Source organism: Candida metapsilosis (assembly GCF_017655625.1).
Source record: "Candida metapsilosis strain BP57 chromosome Unknown scaffold1, whole genome shotgun sequence".
Classification (NCBI taxonomy): domain Eukaryota; kingdom Fungi; phylum Ascomycota; class Pichiomycetes; order Serinales; family Debaryomycetaceae; genus Lodderomyces; species Lodderomyces metapsilosis.
Window position 1 is genome coordinate 600,231 of NW_027138159.1, and position 18,851 is coordinate 619,081.

The 18,851-nt window shown below is 38.5% G+C and overlaps 12 protein-coding genes across 12 annotated transcripts; 6 read left to right on the forward strand and 6 right to left on the reverse strand. All coding sequences in view use genetic code 12, as the record gives it.

The window, feature by feature from the left end:
- Nucleotides 1-90: 90 nt before the first annotated feature.
- Nucleotides 91-945, forward strand: RTG1 (Rtg1p; the record flags this gene model as incomplete). Its single annotated transcript, XM_067691561.1, has 1 exon — nucleotides 91-945. The coding sequence occupies one exon, from the start codon at nucleotides 91-93 to the stop codon at nucleotides 943-945; it is 855 nt and encodes a 284-aa protein (XP_067550294.1).
- A 72-nt stretch (nucleotides 946-1,017) lies between these two features.
- Nucleotides 1,018-1,940, reverse strand: FAD1 (FMN adenylyltransferase; the record flags this gene model as incomplete). The annotated part of the gene is made up of 2 exons (XM_067691572.1): nucleotides 1,018-1,663; nucleotides 1,723-1,940. The coding sequence occupies 2 exons, from the start codon at nucleotides 1,938-1,940 to the stop codon at nucleotides 1,018-1,020; spliced, it is 864 nt and encodes a 287-aa protein (XP_067550295.1).
- A 187-nt stretch (nucleotides 1,941-2,127) lies between these two features.
- I9W82_000270 (uncharacterized protein) lies at nucleotides 2,128-2,877 on the reverse strand (the record flags this gene model as incomplete). Its single annotated transcript, XM_067691584.1, has 1 exon — nucleotides 2,128-2,877. The coding sequence occupies one exon, from the start codon at nucleotides 2,875-2,877 to the stop codon at nucleotides 2,128-2,130; it is 750 nt and encodes a 249-aa protein (XP_067550296.1).
- A 305-nt stretch (nucleotides 2,878-3,182) lies between these two features.
- Nucleotides 3,183-5,297, forward strand: SWI6 (transcriptional regulator; the record flags this gene model as incomplete). The annotated part of the gene is made up of 1 exon (XM_067691595.1): nucleotides 3,183-5,297. One exon carries the CDS (start codon nucleotides 3,183-3,185, stop codon nucleotides 5,295-5,297), a length of 2,115 nt encoding a protein of 704 aa, XP_067550297.1.
- A 72-nt stretch (nucleotides 5,298-5,369) lies between these two features.
- On the reverse strand, nucleotides 5,370-5,945 carry I9W82_000272 (frequenin; the record flags this gene model as incomplete). The annotated part of the gene is made up of 1 exon (XM_067691606.1): nucleotides 5,370-5,945. The coding sequence occupies one exon, from the start codon at nucleotides 5,943-5,945 to the stop codon at nucleotides 5,370-5,372; it is 576 nt and encodes a 191-aa protein (XP_067550298.1).
- Nucleotides 5,946-6,317: 372 nt separating this feature from the next.
- On the forward strand, nucleotides 6,318-6,782 carry I9W82_000273 (succinate dehydrogenase assembly factor; the record flags this gene model as incomplete). Its single annotated transcript, XM_067691617.1, has 1 exon — nucleotides 6,318-6,782. One exon carries the CDS (start codon nucleotides 6,318-6,320, stop codon nucleotides 6,780-6,782), a length of 465 nt encoding a protein of 154 aa, XP_067550299.1.
- A 341-nt stretch (nucleotides 6,783-7,123) lies between these two features.
- Nucleotides 7,124-8,359, forward strand: I9W82_000274 (uncharacterized protein; the record flags this gene model as incomplete). Its single annotated transcript, XM_067691628.1, has 1 exon — nucleotides 7,124-8,359. The coding sequence occupies one exon, from the start codon at nucleotides 7,124-7,126 to the stop codon at nucleotides 8,357-8,359; it is 1,236 nt and encodes a 411-aa protein (XP_067550300.1).
- Nucleotides 8,360-8,464: 105 nt separating this feature from the next.
- On the reverse strand, nucleotides 8,465-11,194 carry PWP2 (snoRNA-binding rRNA-processing protein; the record flags this gene model as incomplete). The annotated part of the gene is made up of 1 exon (XM_067691639.1): nucleotides 8,465-11,194. One exon carries the CDS (start codon nucleotides 11,192-11,194, stop codon nucleotides 8,465-8,467), a length of 2,730 nt encoding a protein of 909 aa, XP_067550301.1.
- Nucleotides 11,195-11,338: 144 nt separating this feature from the next.
- On the forward strand, nucleotides 11,339-11,548 carry I9W82_000276 (uncharacterized protein; the record flags this gene model as incomplete). The annotated part of the gene is made up of 1 exon (XM_067691650.1): nucleotides 11,339-11,548. One exon carries the CDS (start codon nucleotides 11,339-11,341, stop codon nucleotides 11,546-11,548), a length of 210 nt encoding a protein of 69 aa, XP_067550302.1.
- A 115-nt stretch (nucleotides 11,549-11,663) lies between these two features.
- I9W82_000277 (uncharacterized protein) lies at nucleotides 11,664-12,562 on the reverse strand (the record flags this gene model as incomplete). The annotated part of the gene is made up of 2 exons (XM_067691661.1): nucleotides 11,664-11,831; nucleotides 11,882-12,562. 2 exons carry the CDS (start codon nucleotides 12,560-12,562, stop codon nucleotides 11,664-11,666), a joined length of 849 nt encoding a protein of 282 aa, XP_067550303.1.
- An 80-nt stretch (nucleotides 12,563-12,642) lies between these two features.
- Nucleotides 12,643-13,392, forward strand: I9W82_000278 (uncharacterized protein; the record flags this gene model as incomplete). The annotated part of the gene is made up of 1 exon (XM_067691672.1): nucleotides 12,643-13,392. The coding sequence occupies one exon, from the start codon at nucleotides 12,643-12,645 to the stop codon at nucleotides 13,390-13,392; it is 750 nt and encodes a 249-aa protein (XP_067550304.1).
- Nucleotides 13,393-13,407: 15 nt separating this feature from the next.
- GSL2 (Gsl2p) lies at nucleotides 13,408-18,780 on the reverse strand (the record flags this gene model as incomplete). Its single annotated transcript, XM_067691683.1, has 2 exons — nucleotides 13,408-18,617; nucleotides 18,693-18,780. The coding sequence occupies 2 exons, from the start codon at nucleotides 18,778-18,780 to the stop codon at nucleotides 13,408-13,410; spliced, it is 5,298 nt and encodes a 1,765-aa protein (XP_067550305.1).
- Nucleotides 18,781-18,851: the final 71 nt, after the last annotated feature.

The following is an 18,851-nucleotide window of genomic DNA, read 5'->3' on the forward strand; positions in this document are numbered from 1 at the left end:
GAAAAGGAAAAAAAATCTACAAATAATAATATAACTCAATTACGTAACTCGACCCCTTTACTACCAGGTACAATACATACTATAGCCAATATGTCCCAATTCGATACATATTTTGAAAACTACCCCAATGACCAATTTAATGAGGGAAACACCCGTCAAGGAAACCAAACTCAAAATTCAATTCCCGATATCAAACGAGAAAACTTTGATGATTTTTTAAGTGGTTCGGCCGATATAAAACGTCAATTATCTCAGTCTTTTAGTGCCGGTGGAGGTGGTGGTGGAGGAGTAGGAGGAGGAGGAAGTGGTGGATACGGTGGCTCTAGCGCTTTGGGAGGTAATACTGCTCATCATGGTGGAATAAGTAAGCCTCATTCGAGGCGTAATTCAGCGTACATTAAATCTCAAGAAGGGAGCGACGCTGAAGATAACAATGAGAATGATGATGAAAATAACCCGGGGAATGAGCGCAAGAGGAGAGATAATATTAATGATAAGATACAAGAATTGTTAACTTTGATTCCAAGCGAGTTTTTTGAAGTTAAGGATGACGTCAAGGTGAAGAAAGAAACTAGTCCACTGGAGAGATCGCCCAATGAAGATGATGTGAATAATACGGCTGGTAAAACAGGAACCAAAGATGGTAAACCAAACAAGGGGCAGATATTGACGAAAGCTGTAGAGTATCTCCAGTCGTTGCAGAATTTGATTGATGAGAATAATCGGAAAGAGGTGGAATTGATTATGAAGTTGGAAACCCTCAAGTTGAAGCAGAAGAATCATGGAGTTGTCAATGACAGCGTACCGATAAGGATCGGCTACACAAGTGCCGAACGAGCCTTGGGAGAGATTGGGGTAGGACCGTGCTCAGAGGACTATTTCAAGGGTGTGTTAGTGAAGAGTGCCAATGCTAGTAAGTCATCGAGAAAGAGTTATAATGGATAGATAAAAGACAACTCAAGGCAATTCAATTGAAGAAAAGTCTATCTATTGTATTCTGGTGGTTTAAAGACAAATTTATTTATGAGCTTTGACTCTACCTAGCCTTTCCAAAGCGTCGGCATTGTTCTTCAACATGTATGCTGGTAGGTACTTGTTTTCCCCACCGGGAATTAACAATTCTGGGTTAGGAATTGTTGTATTTACACCACCCAAGCTGGTATATCCTTCATCATACAAGGAGCAATAGTTGACATCTGTGCCCACCAAGAAGTCCCAAATTTCAATGTATTTCCAGTCTAGGATGGGATGGATTCTTAAAAACCTGGGCCAATCACTATCGGTGTACTGTTCATCTTGTAGTTGTGCGCCATAAGGGTCAGTGTGCCTGATTCCGACAATGACTGATTTAATGTTTGTATTTATTTCGTTTAAATAGTGTTCAAATCCCGATTTCATTGAATCTTTAATGGATATTGGATTCAAGTGATAATATTGCGTAGATTCATTTATAAACTCTGTCAATTCTGGAAACGGAGTTTCGGCATTAACGTAGATGGAGTCTAGTTTGTAATCATGAGGGATTATATGACTTGAGTAGAAGCTTTCTTCAGTATTTGCTTCATGCGTAGCTAGAAACTTTTTATAGATGGATGCTAAAAGTAAAATCAACATGACCAAACAATCTTTTCCTCCATTATATGATATTGCAATCTCTTTCAACCTAGAAATAAACAGTTAGTATCAAGCTTTGAGATATTAATTGCTATTCGGTATACATACCCATGAAGACTTATCGATTTTTCAAACTTTGTCATACTTGATTTGATCTTTTCTTTCACCTCTTGTCTTAGATCTGGATCAAATTGGTATTTCTTGTGTCTCGGCGAAACTAGTCCATTAGGTAAGGTATCATTTAAAAAGTTTTGAATTAGGTGATAGCACTCTTCGCATCTTTCAAAGAACCCTATCTGTTGTTGCGTAAGCTCCTGTGTGGTCATTATTAGAATCGGTTAGTTTGTAATGAAAAACTTATAAGAGAATATAATAAAGAAAAAATTTAATTTAAAGTGGAGTCGGTCAATAATTTATATATATATCCGCCGACCTATACAAAAAAAAACATATGACACAACAGTACAATTTCGATTCGGAAAAGACAATTTATAACACAAAGCATATCCTACTTCAACTCTTTTTATACATTAGTTGCAAAAAGAACTCCTTAGTATCGTTATCCCACAACCACCAGTATGTTTCTGACATTTTCCCTTCTTCTTGAGGTTTATCAATTTCATCAGTATTGGGGATTATTATAGCAATGTTTTCATAAGGTTCAGCTGAAATTACAAGATATTGTACATCACTAGGCTCAACATCGTCTTCAATATCCACATCTTGGAACTCTTGAATAAACTTCATACCCATGTTTTGATTTTTTGAAGACAACTCAAAATACGACATCAATCTGAAAAATGGCTCTTCAACTGTTATTTTAGGACACTTGACCGTGATTAGTATACCTAGCTGAAGGGTCTTTGGATGTCTTAGTTTTTCAACTTTATACTCTGGTCGACCTATTTTCTTCCAATGTCTCTTCTCCACATTACTTATGCTCACTTGATCTTGAACCTTTTGTTGAAACTCTTGATGTTGTCGCAGCTTTTCATCTAATATTCTCCTCCTTTCTAAATTCAAGTGGTGTTTTCTGCCTCCCAAGTGAGAAATATAAGACGACTCGTTATTGTGGGTGGTTAGGCATAATCTGCACTCTAGTATACCAAGATGATTTCGAAAAACATAGGGATCATTATCAATGTCAAGTATATGTGTAGCCAAAAGTTCTTGAACACGTTTCTTACTGTGCACATTCTGATCCTCAGCACTTGCAATACCACCAGCTCCCTTTTTGGAGTTAACACGATTTGAATAATCCATACCTTAGGAATGTTTAAATTGCGATGACTGTAGAAACAGTGTGATGATGAAAAAGAAAGTCTTTGTCGCAAAGAACCAGTGTCGAGTTTTTGTAAACTTTTGCGACATTGACACGTCGAAAATTGTAAATTTCAAAAACACCAAAAGGAGTGAAAAAGGAAAAAAAAAAAAATTCAACACACCAAATCCACAAAGCATCAACAAAGGCAGATTCGTATCTATTCACATTGAAATAGTTTAGAGTTTATACCCACATACTATTACCGAGCCCATCCATACTTGCTAATAATTGATATATAAAAAAAATGGACTCTCCTGTCAATATTGGTGATAGCACAACATTATCTATTCAACAGAAGCTATCAAACACCCACATTGATGGAGTCCTTGATGCGCTGATCACTTCAGCTGTATATTCTGGAATCAAAGTGATACAATTACTGATTAAAATCTCGGAAGAAGCCAACTCAACCCCCGATAATAACAAGGAAGATTTTATTGTCCTAAGAAGAGTACAAGATTCATTCATCAATGCCAGTCAATTACTCAATATCCTTGTCAGACTCAATATATTGACACAAATACAGGTGAAAAACTATTTAAACAATGAGGTGTTGTCTAATTTGGAGTATCTTGGAAATCCTGCATCGAAGGATAATTCACAAGTGTTGGATTATTCAAACCATGAAAATAGGTCTCTTCGTGGAGTTTGGGTTCCGTACAATAAAGGTGTGAAAATTGCATTGGACTTTGATATTTATGACATGACAAAGCCATTGTTTCTTGTTGATGTTCATGACTTTGATTCGCTTCCAAAATATAAAAAGAGAGGTTTAGATGATGAGGGGATTTCCAGCAGTGCAGCACAAGGATCTCCTTCTAAGAAGCAAAAAATTGAAACTAATGCCAATAGTACATTACCGTCTCGATTAGTAGCGCTTGAGGCTAATCCAAATTACCCTTATACGCTCCCACCAATCACCTTGGAGGAAAACAAAGTAGATCTTGCAAACGATATTAAAAGAGCTTTAGGAGAAGTATTTAAAAAAGATGACCAACTGGAAACTGGGGTTTCAATGGAAGAGATTAGCAAAGAGTTTGAGTCGGTGTTCAAGACCTACGCAAAGGAGGATATCAAAGATATACCATTGGATCAAAGGGGACAAACGGCGTTACATTTCGCTTCAACATTAGCGTCAGCAAATCTAGTCTCAAGTTTTATAGAATTGGGTCTCAACTCCGCAATACGGGGTAACGTCGACGGAGAGTCACCATTAATAGCGTGCATACAAGTCACAAATGCTATGGAAAAGGGCAATTTCAAGCAAATACTATCACAATGGTTACATCCTAACATCTGGCTACTAGATAGAAAGAACCAAACAGTGTTGCATCACATTGCCCTTCAGTCTGGTAAAAATGAGAGTTACAAATTTTATTTAACAAAGTTGCTTGAGTACGTTTTGTTAAATGGAGACAAGAAGGTTTTAGATTTTAAGAACGTAGTTTTAAATGCTCAAGATATCAATGGGAATACAGCTTTGCACACTGCAATTGAAAAAGAGAATCGTTGGCTAATCAAGATTTTGATTGAATTTGGTGCTGACACCAGCGTACCCAACAAGCTTGGAATCAAGTGTCAAGATTTCGAGATATTGAATGATCTATCTGAAACCGGTATTGACGAGCACATCTTCCACTTGATCAAAACTAGTAAAGAGTTTATTGATGAGCGAGTAAAAACTGTTGGGTTTGACCATATTCAAGATTTAGATCAGCCTAAAGAGACAAAGTCTTCAGTCACTGTTGACCCATCTCCAGCTCCAAATGTTTCTGATAGGATTTTCAATAGTATTCATCAATTGTTGTCAGATACCAGTCTGGAGTATAATGATATCTTAAACTCCAAGCGTGAACAAATTAAAGCATTGGATCAGGCTTTACATGATGCTACAATTGTCACTGCAAATAACCGATTCCAAACTAAGAAATTGATTGAAAATTTAGAGAAATTAGATACATTCAAGTTGCAAGCAGCCAATGTGTCTGATAAGCTAATTTTGTCTGAACAAGAAGTGGCAGCTGAGGATGAAGTCAAGTTTGATGAGAATCAGCAATACGATGCTGATGAGCCATTTGTTATACCTCAACTCTTTAATAAGTTGTCACATAATGAGTCCATTGAGGACCTCAGAAACGATGAAAACTTTCTCAGACAACTACCTCCAACAAAAATTCTCAAAGCAAGATTGAATGCTTATAGACAAATAAACTCGAAACTAGAGGATGAACTCAAGACCTTGGTCGATTATAGTGAATTGACGACAAAATTCAAGAATGTTGTCAGTATATGTACCAATGTGGGTATTGATGAGGTTGACGAGCTATTGGATGGGTTATTAGAAGCTGTAGAAAGTTGAACCAAGAGGACTGTAAACTCTTACATAGTTCACATGCATACTTTTTTTTTCAATTCTAATCGATACAATTAACTATACTAAATTCAGATACCCACTTAAAGCACTTTTAATCAGCGGATCAATTTCAGCCAACCTTCTAAAGTCATCCAATGTGATGACATCCGTATCCTTATTCTTTCCCAATAACCTAAACCACTTCTCTGCTCTTAGTTCTGGTGTTATCTCATCCGGTGGTAATGCAGCCATTGGACCTATCATCTTATAAGTAGCGGTAATAACCGGTAGTATATCGTTGTATGTAAGTTTCCCCGTCTTGTTGTAATCGTAGAATTGAAACGCCCATTCAATCTTCTGTTCATGTGTACCACGACTACTAGTACTGAATGCAAAAATGAACTCTCTGAATTCAATGATTTTCGAATTATCTTTATCAAATTGAAGAAACAAGAAATGACAATAATCTTTTGGATCACCAAATGGGAAAAATTGTTGATAGATTTTAACAAAATCTTCTTCGGTAAGTTGACCGCTTGGACAATCCCTTAAATACCCTTTATACCACTGCTGAAGTTCTCTTTTGTCAAAATGAGTTTTCTCTTGAAGCCTTTTGATGTCCTCTTTGGATAATTTGGATGCAGCTTTTCCCATGTTTTATGTAACAACAACGACTTGATGGATGAGCAGGGAGGCGAATGGACAGGTAATGAGTTTCCAGTCCAGCTGAAGATGCAGTTTAGAATAACTTAAATAAGGAAATGGAATGTATGGTATGCGCTCTTGAACAGCTGACCTGGCCTTTAATTGTAGTTGATGTAAGGTGTGTGCAGTGTAGTGTTGACGTTTAGCAAATTTGCACGATTGCAATTTTCAGAATCGTGTACTGCATACAAACACACAACAGAAAGATTTTCACCTCCTCTCCTCCTCAAAACTGGTACAAATCTTTTCCTTAGATAAAACAGCGGTTCTTCCCTTATTGATACTTTTTACACTATTTGCCTCAGACCTATCTCTTTAGTCATGTTGAGGTATTCTACTTTATCCAAAAGACAGTTTTCCAAATCAGTTTTATGCCTTGCCAACAATGGTAAACCTCAAAACCCGCCAATAGACACCACCATTGAATTAAAAATTGCCCCTATTGTACGTACAGGAGAAACTGCCGATATCAAACGGGCCAGATTAGTCTATCAATCAAGAAAAAGAGGCATACTAGAAAGCGATTTGTTATTGAGTAGATTTGCAAAGAAATATCTTAGTAAAATGACACATGAAGAGTTGGATGAGTATGATAAGTTATTGGATGAAGCGGATTGGGATATTTATTATTGGGCTACAAAGAATTTCGATGTTACTCCCTTGCCTGATAAATGGAAGGGCTCAAAGATTTTGAAGTTGTTGCAAGAAGAGGCTGAAAATAAGGAACGTGTGATTTTGAGGATGCCGGAATTAGATGAGAATGATTTTCTTAAGCCAAAGAACTGAGGGTGGGTGGTAAGTGATAGTGTGCTACATTTCTCGAAAGCATCTCGTCGTGGTATAGATGTTGTATATAGGCAATTTCCGCTTGGTTTGTGACTGTGTAAACGGTGGGGTATTCCAGCCGTTCTGTATAAACCTGTGTAGAGAATAATACAGGTATAGGTATGAATATCAATTACTTTCGGTAGTAAGTACCTTCATAAACCAGAGGAAGCTAATGTTAAGTTGTCTTTCCATAGTGTTCAATTATACAGATTATAGAGTCTCCTTTGTGTCGCAAACAAAAAAAATGGCAATCAACTTTCAATCATTTGCCCATTCAATTCAAGAATACAACAAATCCAATGGCAATTTCAATCGATTTGATCCCAGAAGAGCTTAGACCTGATAAAAATATCAGCCCATATATCCAGAGGGCAATTGAATTGGAGCAAGCAGAGCCTATAATTAGCTACTATAACAAGATTTATGTACTCGAATATATTTTGAACAATAAGTTACATACGAAATCAAAAGCAAATGAAGAATTCACCATAGAGCTATTAGATGAAACTGAGTCAACCAAGAAGGACACAACTAATGAGAGTCTCCATACCGTTTTGAATGATAAGAACTTGTCATTTCGCTATGTCTTGAAGTTTGCGTTTGGTTTATTCAATCTGTGTCTTGAAAGTTTAAAGACATACAAGATTGAAAATAAAGCAAGATTAGTCTCCAAGTTTAAAGCATCAATGTGGTTTTTGAACATACTCGACATCTTTGAAAGTTCGAGTAATGACATCGATTTTGAGGCAATTTTTGGTTCCAAAATTAAAAACTGGAATGATTTTAAAGCTATAAACAAGGAGAAACTTAAAGTATTGAAATATCAATTAACAAGGTTGGTGAAGGATGAGATTCGTCCAGAAGAGGATCTACTGTCAAGCAATGCGGAATTGGAACAAGAATTGGACGAGGAGTTGCAAAAATTGAGCACTTCTCAATCGGAGATTGAAACTGCAGGGGTCGAGACAGACGAGACCGAAGAAAGTAAAGATATCAATTTCAGCGATGCGTCTGGAACTGAGAAAGAGAATACCGAAACGGAGTCCACGATTGAGCCTGCAGGTAATGCATCCGATGATATCAATGTGGATCCTGCCAATGGAGAAAGTGAAATTGCACCGGTAAATCTTCCTGGAGCTCCACATTTTACCCCTGATGAAGGTTCCGACGCAGATGACGTGAAACTCCCTCAAGCACCTAAATATTTACCAACGGATGACATTGGCCACATCAACAAATCGGGATCGATACAAGTTTTCCCTCCAAAATCAACCGAAGGGGGTGAATCAACCTCTTCATCGCCTGATACGAAGCCAGCAACTGCAAAGCCTACTCGACCCCCTCATCATGAGAAGCCGCTTAGTAAAGAAAACATCAAAGAGATTTTAAATAGGGATGATGCCGTGGTTCAAATACAAAAGCACACTAAATTTGCCAATTCAGCATTACAATTTGAAGATTTCAATGAGGCAGAGAATCAACTTTTGAAGGGTTTGGAGCTTTTACGAGCTTTAAAGCGTCAAGAAGGGGAGTGATAATTGTTTCACCAACTGGCAAAGTTCTTGTCACTATATATGTAGGGAATGTCTCTGTATATTGGTCTATCTTTACAGTCAATCGACTTGTATATTGAATTATATCTATACTTCTATCATCTCGTCATCACTGTCGCCATCTATACTTGCAAATGCATCTTTCCCCGAGACAGCTTTGATGTCAGGTTTAACCCATCCTTCCTCGTCATCAGAGTCAATTTCTGCATCTCCATCACTTTCATCACTTTCCAGTTCCGAACCATCCTCCAAAATAGAATCCTCTTCAGTTACCTTCTTGCTAGTGCTCAAAAATCCAACCAAAAACTCGTTCTTTTTCCCAACCTTTACGACTTCCTTTGCAACTTTATTCAAATAACGCGACAACAACTTCAATGATGACCTGAACTCGAATTTGTGGGCCGCTATAAATCTTCCATGCAGAACCAATATGCATTTAATCCAAATCATGTAAAATTCAATATGTGGTGACTCTTGTTTGATTAAGAGATCACCAATAAAGTGAAGGACTCGTTCAACGTAAAGCTCGGGTATGTCTTGACAAACGAGTCTAATATCGGCCAACGGGACGCTTTCCAACACTTGATGAATCAAGTAGCTCTCATTCAATCTCAATGCCATAACCAATGCAATTAAAAACTCCTTTTCATTTAATGACTCCAATGCTGACTCCGGTGTCACATCTATATCCAAATCAAATGGATCGAAAACTAAATCTTGGTTCACTGAGTAAATCATTAATCCTTCAGTAGTGGCAGCGGCAAACGAAGACGTGGTTGGCGAAAATTGAACTGAAGTAACTTTTATTTCCGGTCTTGTTCGGCGCTCACTAGGATCACCACCTCTCAGTGACCCTGGTAAAGTATTATCGAAACGTTCTTCCAAATCGCTATTTTCGCCGTCTCTATCAATCAAATCAGCGTTAATACCGGAATCGGTAATCTTACGACTGTTCAAGTACTGAAGGGTACCATCAATCGACATATTTTCAGACACAATGAATCGCTTCAATAAGACCTCACTTTCAATATCGTACATGCAAATTGAATTGCTATTCCCAGCTGCTAACAATGTTAAGCCGTCAAAAGAGTATGCAATTGTGCTAAAGTACTTGCCACGGTTTGAGTTTTTGCTAACAAACCTATCTTCAAGGTATCTGCCGCTTATAATGTCTTTTCTTCCATCCAACAAATGCAATTGCTTGGCATCTTCAATATCGTAAACTGCAACGTGTCCATCCAAAGTTGAAACAGCCAATTCTTTACAATCTGGCCTCATATCAATACTTAAAACGTCGCTTTGCACTTCAATGGGTTCAACCGTCTGGTTTCTTGAAAATATGTTCCAAATTCGAACAGTCTTATCCCAGGAAGCGGAAGCAAGAATAGAATTTTCTTGACCAAATGAAAGGCACGAAATCGGCCCCTCATGACCTGTTAAGGAATCTAGTAAATTCCCAGTCTGGACTGACCAAACGTAAATCTCAAAACTATCCTGTGATCCGCCAACAATAACTTCTCCGCTAGGGTCAACAGCAACGCAATTGAATTGAATCCTAGACGTGGCGGTAAATGTTCTAAAATTCCTAAATCTGATCAAATCAAAAGCACGTATCGTTCCATCCAAAGACGAAGAAAACAATACTTGACCCTTTTTCGCAAATTGAACTTGTGTCACTGGTGCTGAATGTTCAGTAAATGTCATTAAACAAAATCCAGAAGCAACATCCCATATTTTAATCCTTCCGTCATCCGAACCAGTGACCAATCGAGATCCATCTGGAGAATAGCAAAGAGTGTTCATTGAATCAAAGTGGCCTTGTTGTTTGAGGATATAGGATTCACTCTGCCACTCGTAAACTAGCAACTGCCCCAATTTTGAGGATCCAAAAGCAAGCCATTCACCAGTGTTGTTGATATTTACTGTATTTATGGTATTTTGACCCATACTCAACAGTTGAATGAGATTGAAATCATCGCTGATATCGTAAACCCTAAATTCACCATTTGAGAATCCGACAACTAATAAGGACGATTTCGCGTGGAAGGTGGCACATTTGAGCTTTCCATTAGCATAGAAAAAGTTTTTAGATGTGATCCTCCATTCTAGTTTAGCCTCTTGTTCGTCGTCGTCTTCTTCTTCTTCCTGTGGTGATTCTGTGTATTCCCACTTAAACAATGCCCCATCTTTACTCACTGTGTAAATAACTTCCTGATCTTTACTGAAAAATGCATTAACAACGTAATCACGATGTCCTGAAAAGGTTCGGGCAACGTTGCTTTCATCAGATTCTAAGGAGTAAATCTTTGCTGTCATGTCCTTGCTTGTGCTGATGAAAAATCTTGAATCTTGAGACCAGGTAATGTTCAAAACGTCGTCAAAATGTCCCAGGTATATTCTGTGTCTCACAAATGGAGCAAATTGCCTATCTTCAGTGAAGTCGGGTGTTTTCCAAACTTGAATAAACCTGCCAACAGCAACTGCCAAGTACCTCCCACATGGGCTAAAAGCAACGACATTCACTTGAGACTTAAAGTTGAAATGATGAAGCACGACTCGGGAAACAAAATTGACAAGTATTGCTCGTCCGTCTTCATCTATCGATATCAAAAGTGTATTTTGCCTGTTTAATGCCATACATTGTATGTTTTTGCGATGTTGGTAGCTGAATGTAAAAGATTGGGAGCTTATTAGATCAAAGCAAGAAACTCTGTTTCCAACAGGAGACAAAAGTTTGGTCCCATCCTCTGTGAATACTAGATTTCCCTTCTTGTAAACAGTTCCTAGTAAGTTACTGAATTTGTAGTCGGATCTCATGAGTGTAAAGGGTGTTTGGAGAGTAGTGGCTCTTCGGATTTTACTATTTTTTTTTTTTTTTTTTTTCTTTTGCTTGAAGAAATTGGCGATGATCTTCCCAGAAAGCATCTTACTATATCACTACAAGAAATTAACCCACCAACAATGTCAGGAGCTTTATCATCTAGGGTCATGAACATGAAGTTCATGCAAAAATCAGATAGCCCTAAGTTGAACGAGGATCAAGAAACTCAAAGTCGAAGGATTATTGATGAATCAGAGTGGTCCTTACCAGATGGGGCTAGGATACTAAGAATGGCACTGCGCAAACCAAAAACTGAAGTGCTAGGGTACGGGTCTATATTAGGATCGTGAAATATTGCAGTTGAGAGATATTTAGACTCTATGCAGCTGCTCAACAGTGAATTTATCAATGAACCAACAAACTATTTTATTGAAATACATATATTAGAAAGTGTTAAGGTTGTCACTATTTCTTTCTTGGTTTTCCCGTTTCCTTTGGCTTTTCAAGGAGAAATCCTCCTTTTGTTATGGCGTCTCTCGCAGCTGTGTTGATATGTTTAAATCTATCGGGACCCAAGTGAATTCCTCCGAAATATCGGCTGACGACAACAACCACATTCCAGACGTCCATCATCTATAACGAAGTTAGTAATTGATTACGCAATGCAATGAACTTATACATACCTGAAGTAAATGTAGTAGTCTTCCTCCTGCCGCTGTTTCGCCGTCATCATCACAATCTTGATAACGCTTATTCTCTTTGGTATTAATTCTCCAACTTGAGATATTGTGAGCAGCTTTGGAAACTCTCTTGTCCTGTAGTAATTCTTCTATGTGCATCAGTGCCTCCTCCAAACTTTCAACGACTCTTGCATATGCTATAAAGCTGGACCGACGATCAGATATAACATCTGACTTTACCCAATCAGCAGTAACGTCTTTCACTTCTTCGATTTCGCTAACAGGTGGTTGTGTTTGAGGTGGTGGAGTTTTCTCTTGTTCTTCTGTAGCTGGCTCCTCTTCATTCACTCTGACACGCTCTTCCAAATATCCGTCAAGAAGTTCCAGAAGCTGAGTTAGAAGCTCGTACATCAATACTTGCCCTGAAACAAAGGTGTTGGATATAGCCGAATTCACAATTTTCTCCAAGTAAGTTGTGTCCGTGTACTTCCAATTGTCCTTGTTTACAAGCATAAGCAATTCCGGGGACTCATCGGGATATGAGGTTGGGAAATTGATCTGGAGTTTGATCAGTTTATGATTCGGGATGGTGAAGGTATAAATTTGGGGCGCTTCTTTTTGTACCGAGTCTGGATATATTGCTTCAATGGCACTTACCTCATCTAGCAATTCATCGACAGACATTGTGGACACAGTTATGTTGTCGTCTTCTTGTAATTGATCTGTACAAAAATTTCTTACGAATTTGTTACACATTATCCAATATGCATCGGGCTGAACATCTCAAATCTGAAGGAAACAAAGCATACAAGAACCATGAGTATAAAAGGGCAGCGAAGATTTATCGAGATGCAATACAGATAGATATGCGCAATCCTATCTTGTATTCGAATAGAGCGCAATGCTTCCTACATTTAGAGGACTATGAAAGGGCACTCAAAGATACAACAAGTGGGTTAAACTTGGCACAAGAGGGTAAAATTGCTGTGAAGCTTTACTACCGACAAGGGGTTGCATTAGTAGGGCTTCTAAGGCGCCAAGATGCCGAAAAGTCATTTCAAAATGTTTTGCAATTGGACCCGCAGAACAAGGAAGCTAAGGAACAACTTTCTGCCTTGAGTAGGAACTCACCTGACAAGACCGATAGTGAAGCTAATTCCCTGCCCATGCGTTACCTTGCAGCTTTGAACCACCTAGATGAGGATAAAAAGGTAAAGGGATATAAATACGTTTTGAATATTGAAGAGACAACTTACACTGAACTTTTTCAGGACACAGGAGTAGACGTGGAGTTCTTGGAATTCTATTTGCATGCTGCTCGCTATGCATTGACCAAACCCCTCATAGAGCATCCAAACAACGTCATTCTAAACCATTTGAGGGTGTTCTCCGGTTTCAAAAAGTTTGACTTGGCAATGCAAACATGTGGCACACCCTTGAAACAGGATATTTTGAACATTGTCCAGAACAGAGCGCCTCAATTACTAAAGCAATATAGTGAATTAATTAAATAGCACGTACATAAAATACTAGAAATGCTTTACTTCCAAATGCTTCAAGAATCCCACCTTCTTGCTAGTTGGCAAAACAGGCTGTACCGTCAAAGCGTGTGGTAAATATCTCGTCAAATCAACCTTCAAGTACTTTGTTAAAATCGTGGGAACAACAAATATTAAAGCAAATAACGCAATGCCAATGAGGAATACAAAAAGATAAAGCGTAGCTTGCAATTTTCGATTCTTCTTTTGCCTCTTGGACAAAACACGAGGACGAATCTGACTTCCTGGTTTCAACCAGAAAAGCATCAACGTATGCCACTTGTCCGCGTAAGGAACCAACAAAATGGGAATTTGGCAATACAAAAGAACATGAGCAGCAAACAAGTCACCAACAAAGTACGACATTTCAGAGGTCTTGCATACCAATTCTCTAACCGGTTGTGTAATCACGTACCAGCCTAACCCAGCAGTAGCCCATTTTCCTGACCACCAAGACCTATTGGAACGGTCGTGTCGAAATTCCTTAGACACAAATAAGATTGTCGTCATTTGTAGGAACCAGCTTTGCATCAATGTGGCAAGAATGAACCCCAAAACTGTTTTGGGAAAATCCCACCCTTGTAAAAACCATAGCAATTCGAAGAAGAAAACGTGGTTGAGAACCGCCAATAAATGCGCCAAAGCTGCTAAACATGATGGAAGCTTTTTGCAGAAGAAAGTGAGAATGGGACCAATGAGAACGGAAACAATAAATAGAGTCAACAATATCACAAAGTTGATTATGATGGGCCCAAACGTGACTAAAGCTATCCTCAAAATGCTATTAACCCTAATCGCTCTTGGATGACCATTCTGTGAGTTGGCAAACAAATACGCCAATCCGATTATTGTAATCACTGACAACTGGAATACTAACTCCGTGAGAATAAGCTTGATTCTAGATGGCTTGACTTCGCTGACCACTTTGATTTCCTCATTCAAGCTCAACCGCTTGCTTTTCACTCCGACAATTCTACTTCGTTTTAATCTCGTAAAGTTGATCCAAGAAGAAATTCTGGCTTTGCTGTTTCCTCGAAGTAGCCAAAAAAGAAATTCCTTGTAGTCTAAAAAGAAGTCATTCCATGAAAATTGATTCGGGTTGTATAAGAATGGGCAAATGAGTAATCCAAAAACAGACATCCAAAAATATAAAAGCAGGGTGATCCACATCGACATGGAACAGTATAACACTAGCAATCCACAAATTATTCCATAGTAAAGACTCTCAACCGCGAATCTGGAATAAAGTGTCACAAACGGAACTCTAATAGTTGCAAATCCACGCCCAGTCGCAAGATATCGAGCACCACCTACGGAGATATCACTGACTAATGAGTGTCCGTATATCTTGCAAATGAACACTTCAAATAATGGCGAAAATGATGCAAACTGCTTGCTGAGTCGTGTTATTGCTTTGTAGAACCCTCTTTCTGTAAGTTCCTGGACACCCAATGGGACGAACGAGATAAAAAATACAATGAAAATAGACACAACACATCTTTGCAACCAATGAATAACAGGTATCAAATTGAAACATCCAGCAGGCCTCTTGGGATCAGTGATTGGTCTATATTTATCATATTCACAAATAATACTTTCCTTACTCAACGCAGCAAGGTTTGCAGACACTAACAAAAACAATTGGATCGAAAGAATGATAAATACGTTGTTCAAATGAAATCCTGGGTGTGCATAATAAAATGACAAGAATCTATCGATAGGCAATTGGGTACCCAAGTAAAAGTATTCTCTAGACAACATTTGTTCCCCCATTCCTGCACCAATTTTAGTAGTGAAATTAAGAATGGACCCAAAGCCTAGATCTCTACCTTTACCGCATTGCATGTATTCACAGTGTTTAATTCTTCCACCACGAAGAAGTACATTCATTCCAGCGTAGATATCCTCATTGAGATGCAATCCTTTCTGTGCTTTTGAAACGCCGCCTCTCGTGGTCATGAAAATACCATTCAAAAAATCAGGATGACCATAGTGTAATTTACCACCAATATGGGCAAGGGTTCTAGCAAACAAGGTACCAAATGTTTGTTCTTTCCCCGCAGCAACATCGCCAAGTATACCTATGTTTTCAGAAAAGATGTACTCTCGAGTCCCAATTATAGCCACGGGAAAAGCCAGGTTTGACCCTTCCAACTCATTCGTGTAAGGATCCAAGGGGAAAGTTGCTTCTTCGAATTCTGCCAAAACACTCCTAATCTTAAGACACTCTTCTAAGTAATTATCCTGATTCGCATCAACAAGTTGGATATATTCTCCACGGCAGAATATCAAAGAATGGTTTTGGTTGTCGGACTTTCCATCTCCTAAAATCGGGTTACCAGATAGTCTCACTCTGTATTTAGGCTCCCTATCGCCATTCTCCAAAAAAGAACAACTTCCATCGATAAGGGCAGAGTAGTAAATAACTTCACCAGTGTGTTCATCAATCTCCTCATCAAGGTAACAAATCTGAAGTTCAGGATAAGCTCTCAACAAGAAATCTGTATTTTCCTTCTCCTCCAAAGAGAAATATTTCATTCTTTGCATTGACGTGATGATTCTAAATTTTCTATGAGCCATGATCGCAGCATGCTCTGTTTTCTCAGTATCACTAGTGCTGGAGTCCGGATTTTCAACATCAAATAAAAGCTTTATAGCTCTTGCATAATTCATGAAGCCTGAAATAGTTCTATACAATGTTTGTGATCGAAGTGAGGCCCATATTCTTGTTCGAAGAATATACTCAGGTGTTGCAACTTTAAATCCAACGGAGTAATATGGTAAATCATCAAGTTTATCCTTTGCGTTATCTGTTGAAGCTGAATCTGACTCAAACTCTTCCGCAAGCATTTTGGTATCTTTCACAAAGCAGCTCCACTCTAATGGATGTAACTGTTTTAAGTATTCGAGCATCGTCACATGAGAGTATTGCTCTTCTTCTCTTATGATTTCCCTCAAAGACAAGATAATCTTTTCACTATAATGAGGAACCAAGACGGAGAACGAGGGCATAAAATGAATTGGGCCCACCTCTGGCATGGGTGTCGACAATGACTGGGCAAAAAAAGTTATACGACGTTGTGCTTCCGACTGCTTGTTGAACAAGGTTGACTTGACAGACTGATCTTCTTGAGAAACGAAAAACATCGGCTCTTTTAAGATTATTTCACCTTCAACGCTGGGGTTTTCAACCAGTTTGTAGATTAAGTTTTGCACATTTTCCAACGATATGAGATGTTCTCGGTACATGGAGATAATTATTGAATTCCACACCTGCGATATCAATGATTTGCTTTTGATATTCTTTTCATTGGATATTGATATAATTTTGGAAAAGATTCGTTTCGGCAACCTAGAGAAGATGTTTCTCCACGGGGTCCAAATTGAAACACCCACGTAAAAAGACCGACAAACCGAAAACAATGTATTCCAAATGATGTACCATAGATATGTATCTAGTATAAACAAAACCAAATTAGTCATGTAAATGAGGCACAAAACGATATACGGCTGCTTTGAACAAAGCCATGAACCAAAAAGAGTTTCACCTGAGCATGTAACATGCTTCATAACACTCAACTCACGAATAGGATCTCTCATTGAAAGTGTCAAGAAGAAGTAGGATTCCAAAAATTTGGAAATGAATATCGCAAGCCACAAACTATGAGATGCAATTTTATCGGTATCAGTGAGCAAATAAAAGTTGATAACGAATGATCGTTGTGGTAGATATTTACGATCTTTGGAAATCAGGTTTGTCATAAACGCCCTGCCTAATGGAGCAATGGCAAGATATATAACAATGAAAATGGAGAATGCAAATTGGATGGAGGCGATGGTTAGTCCTGCCTTTGATTGCTCTCCTAAACCCATAAACCCAATCAAATAAACACTGGGTGCCGTATTAAGGGCAAACAAAAAAAAGGTAATCAATAATCTTCCAGCAACAGGTTGAGCACCATGCCATCCTCGAGGAATATATGAAAGTTCAAAAATGAGGCTGAAAAGATTTATCAACAATGCCACAGATCCTCCCAATGCTAGCAAAGACAATTGAGTTTGATAAGTTGGAGGGTTATTCAAAGTCGATTGATAATTACGCGTGTACAAAGTTGGGGAATTGTAAACCGAATAATACCAAAAAGCTGACAAATGAATAACCCATACTCTCTGGAAATTAGTAAGGACATGTGACCAGCTTCGTTTTTCCTTGAATGTTTTGTAAAATGCCTTATGCCATTGCACTTCATTCAAGTGTGCATATCTTTGTCTTGGTGGAAGCTGCATCAACTTGGTCTCTTTGTCTTCCAATACCAACCGCTCAAGACCTTTGCTATGCCAAAACAACTGGTTCATATCATCGTATCCAATCGCAGTACTGTGATCTTTATCGCGTCTGTGATATCTCCCGTCCACAAGTCGGTACAACTGATCCCTGTAAAAATTGTACAAAGGCGTGATTATGTGATCCAAAAAGCTAACAGTTGCTCTTTCAACCGGTACATCAGGGTCGATGGAAAAGTAGTAATCATTGCAACATTTGAAAATAAAGCAAAGACATTCGGGCATAAATCTTATATTATTAGCTTCGCCCCAAATCAACAAATACAAAGCCAACTGTATCACAACATATGTGGGAGATAGTGCTTGCATATTTGCAATCCATTGTTCCTCAGCTGCTTCAAGAGTTGGGATATCTTCATTCGAATCTTTGATTTTACCATTCTTCACATTATCAAACCCAACAAAATCATCTAAATCCATTTGGGCAGCAAAGTACCATTTTCTGAAGTTTGAATTGATACCACCAACATAATCAGCATGAACAGATCTCAACGCATGCTCCGGTCCCAAACGTGACGCTCTTGAATCCAAGAGTCTCATCAAATAGTCAAACATGTTTCTCGTGTTGTCAAATTGGAAGCCAAATATTGCAGTCAACTGAAGAAATACCGCTTCAATGTTCTCCCTAGTAATTGGGACAGCCTCGTCTGGGTTCCAAGCTGGATACGGATCAAATTTGTTTGAATAGATGTCGTAGTAATCACTTTCTGCCAAAGTTTCTCCCGGATTTCTGTAGTGGTATTCCTTGTCATTTCCAAACCCAATCTTCTCTACCTCAGCCCATTTCTGAGAATCAAAACGCGGGGTTCTGAAACCACTCAACGGGAATCCCGACATGTAACCTTGTGCATTATTATCTTTCAATGAGGAAAAGAGACTGTTAGTAAAAACCAAGTAATCCCAGCATCATCAACACCAGTCTCATTCCATACCAATTGCGGTTGCCGTTCGCTTCAATAGCTCAATTGGGTCTGACTCCTCTTTAAGCCTTTTCGGATCTCTGCTCTTCTTGATAGTCATTTTGTTGACCCCTGAAAAGGTTGTGCTAAATTTGGTTGTAAAAAAAAAAAATGAGGAAGAACTTTCTATCT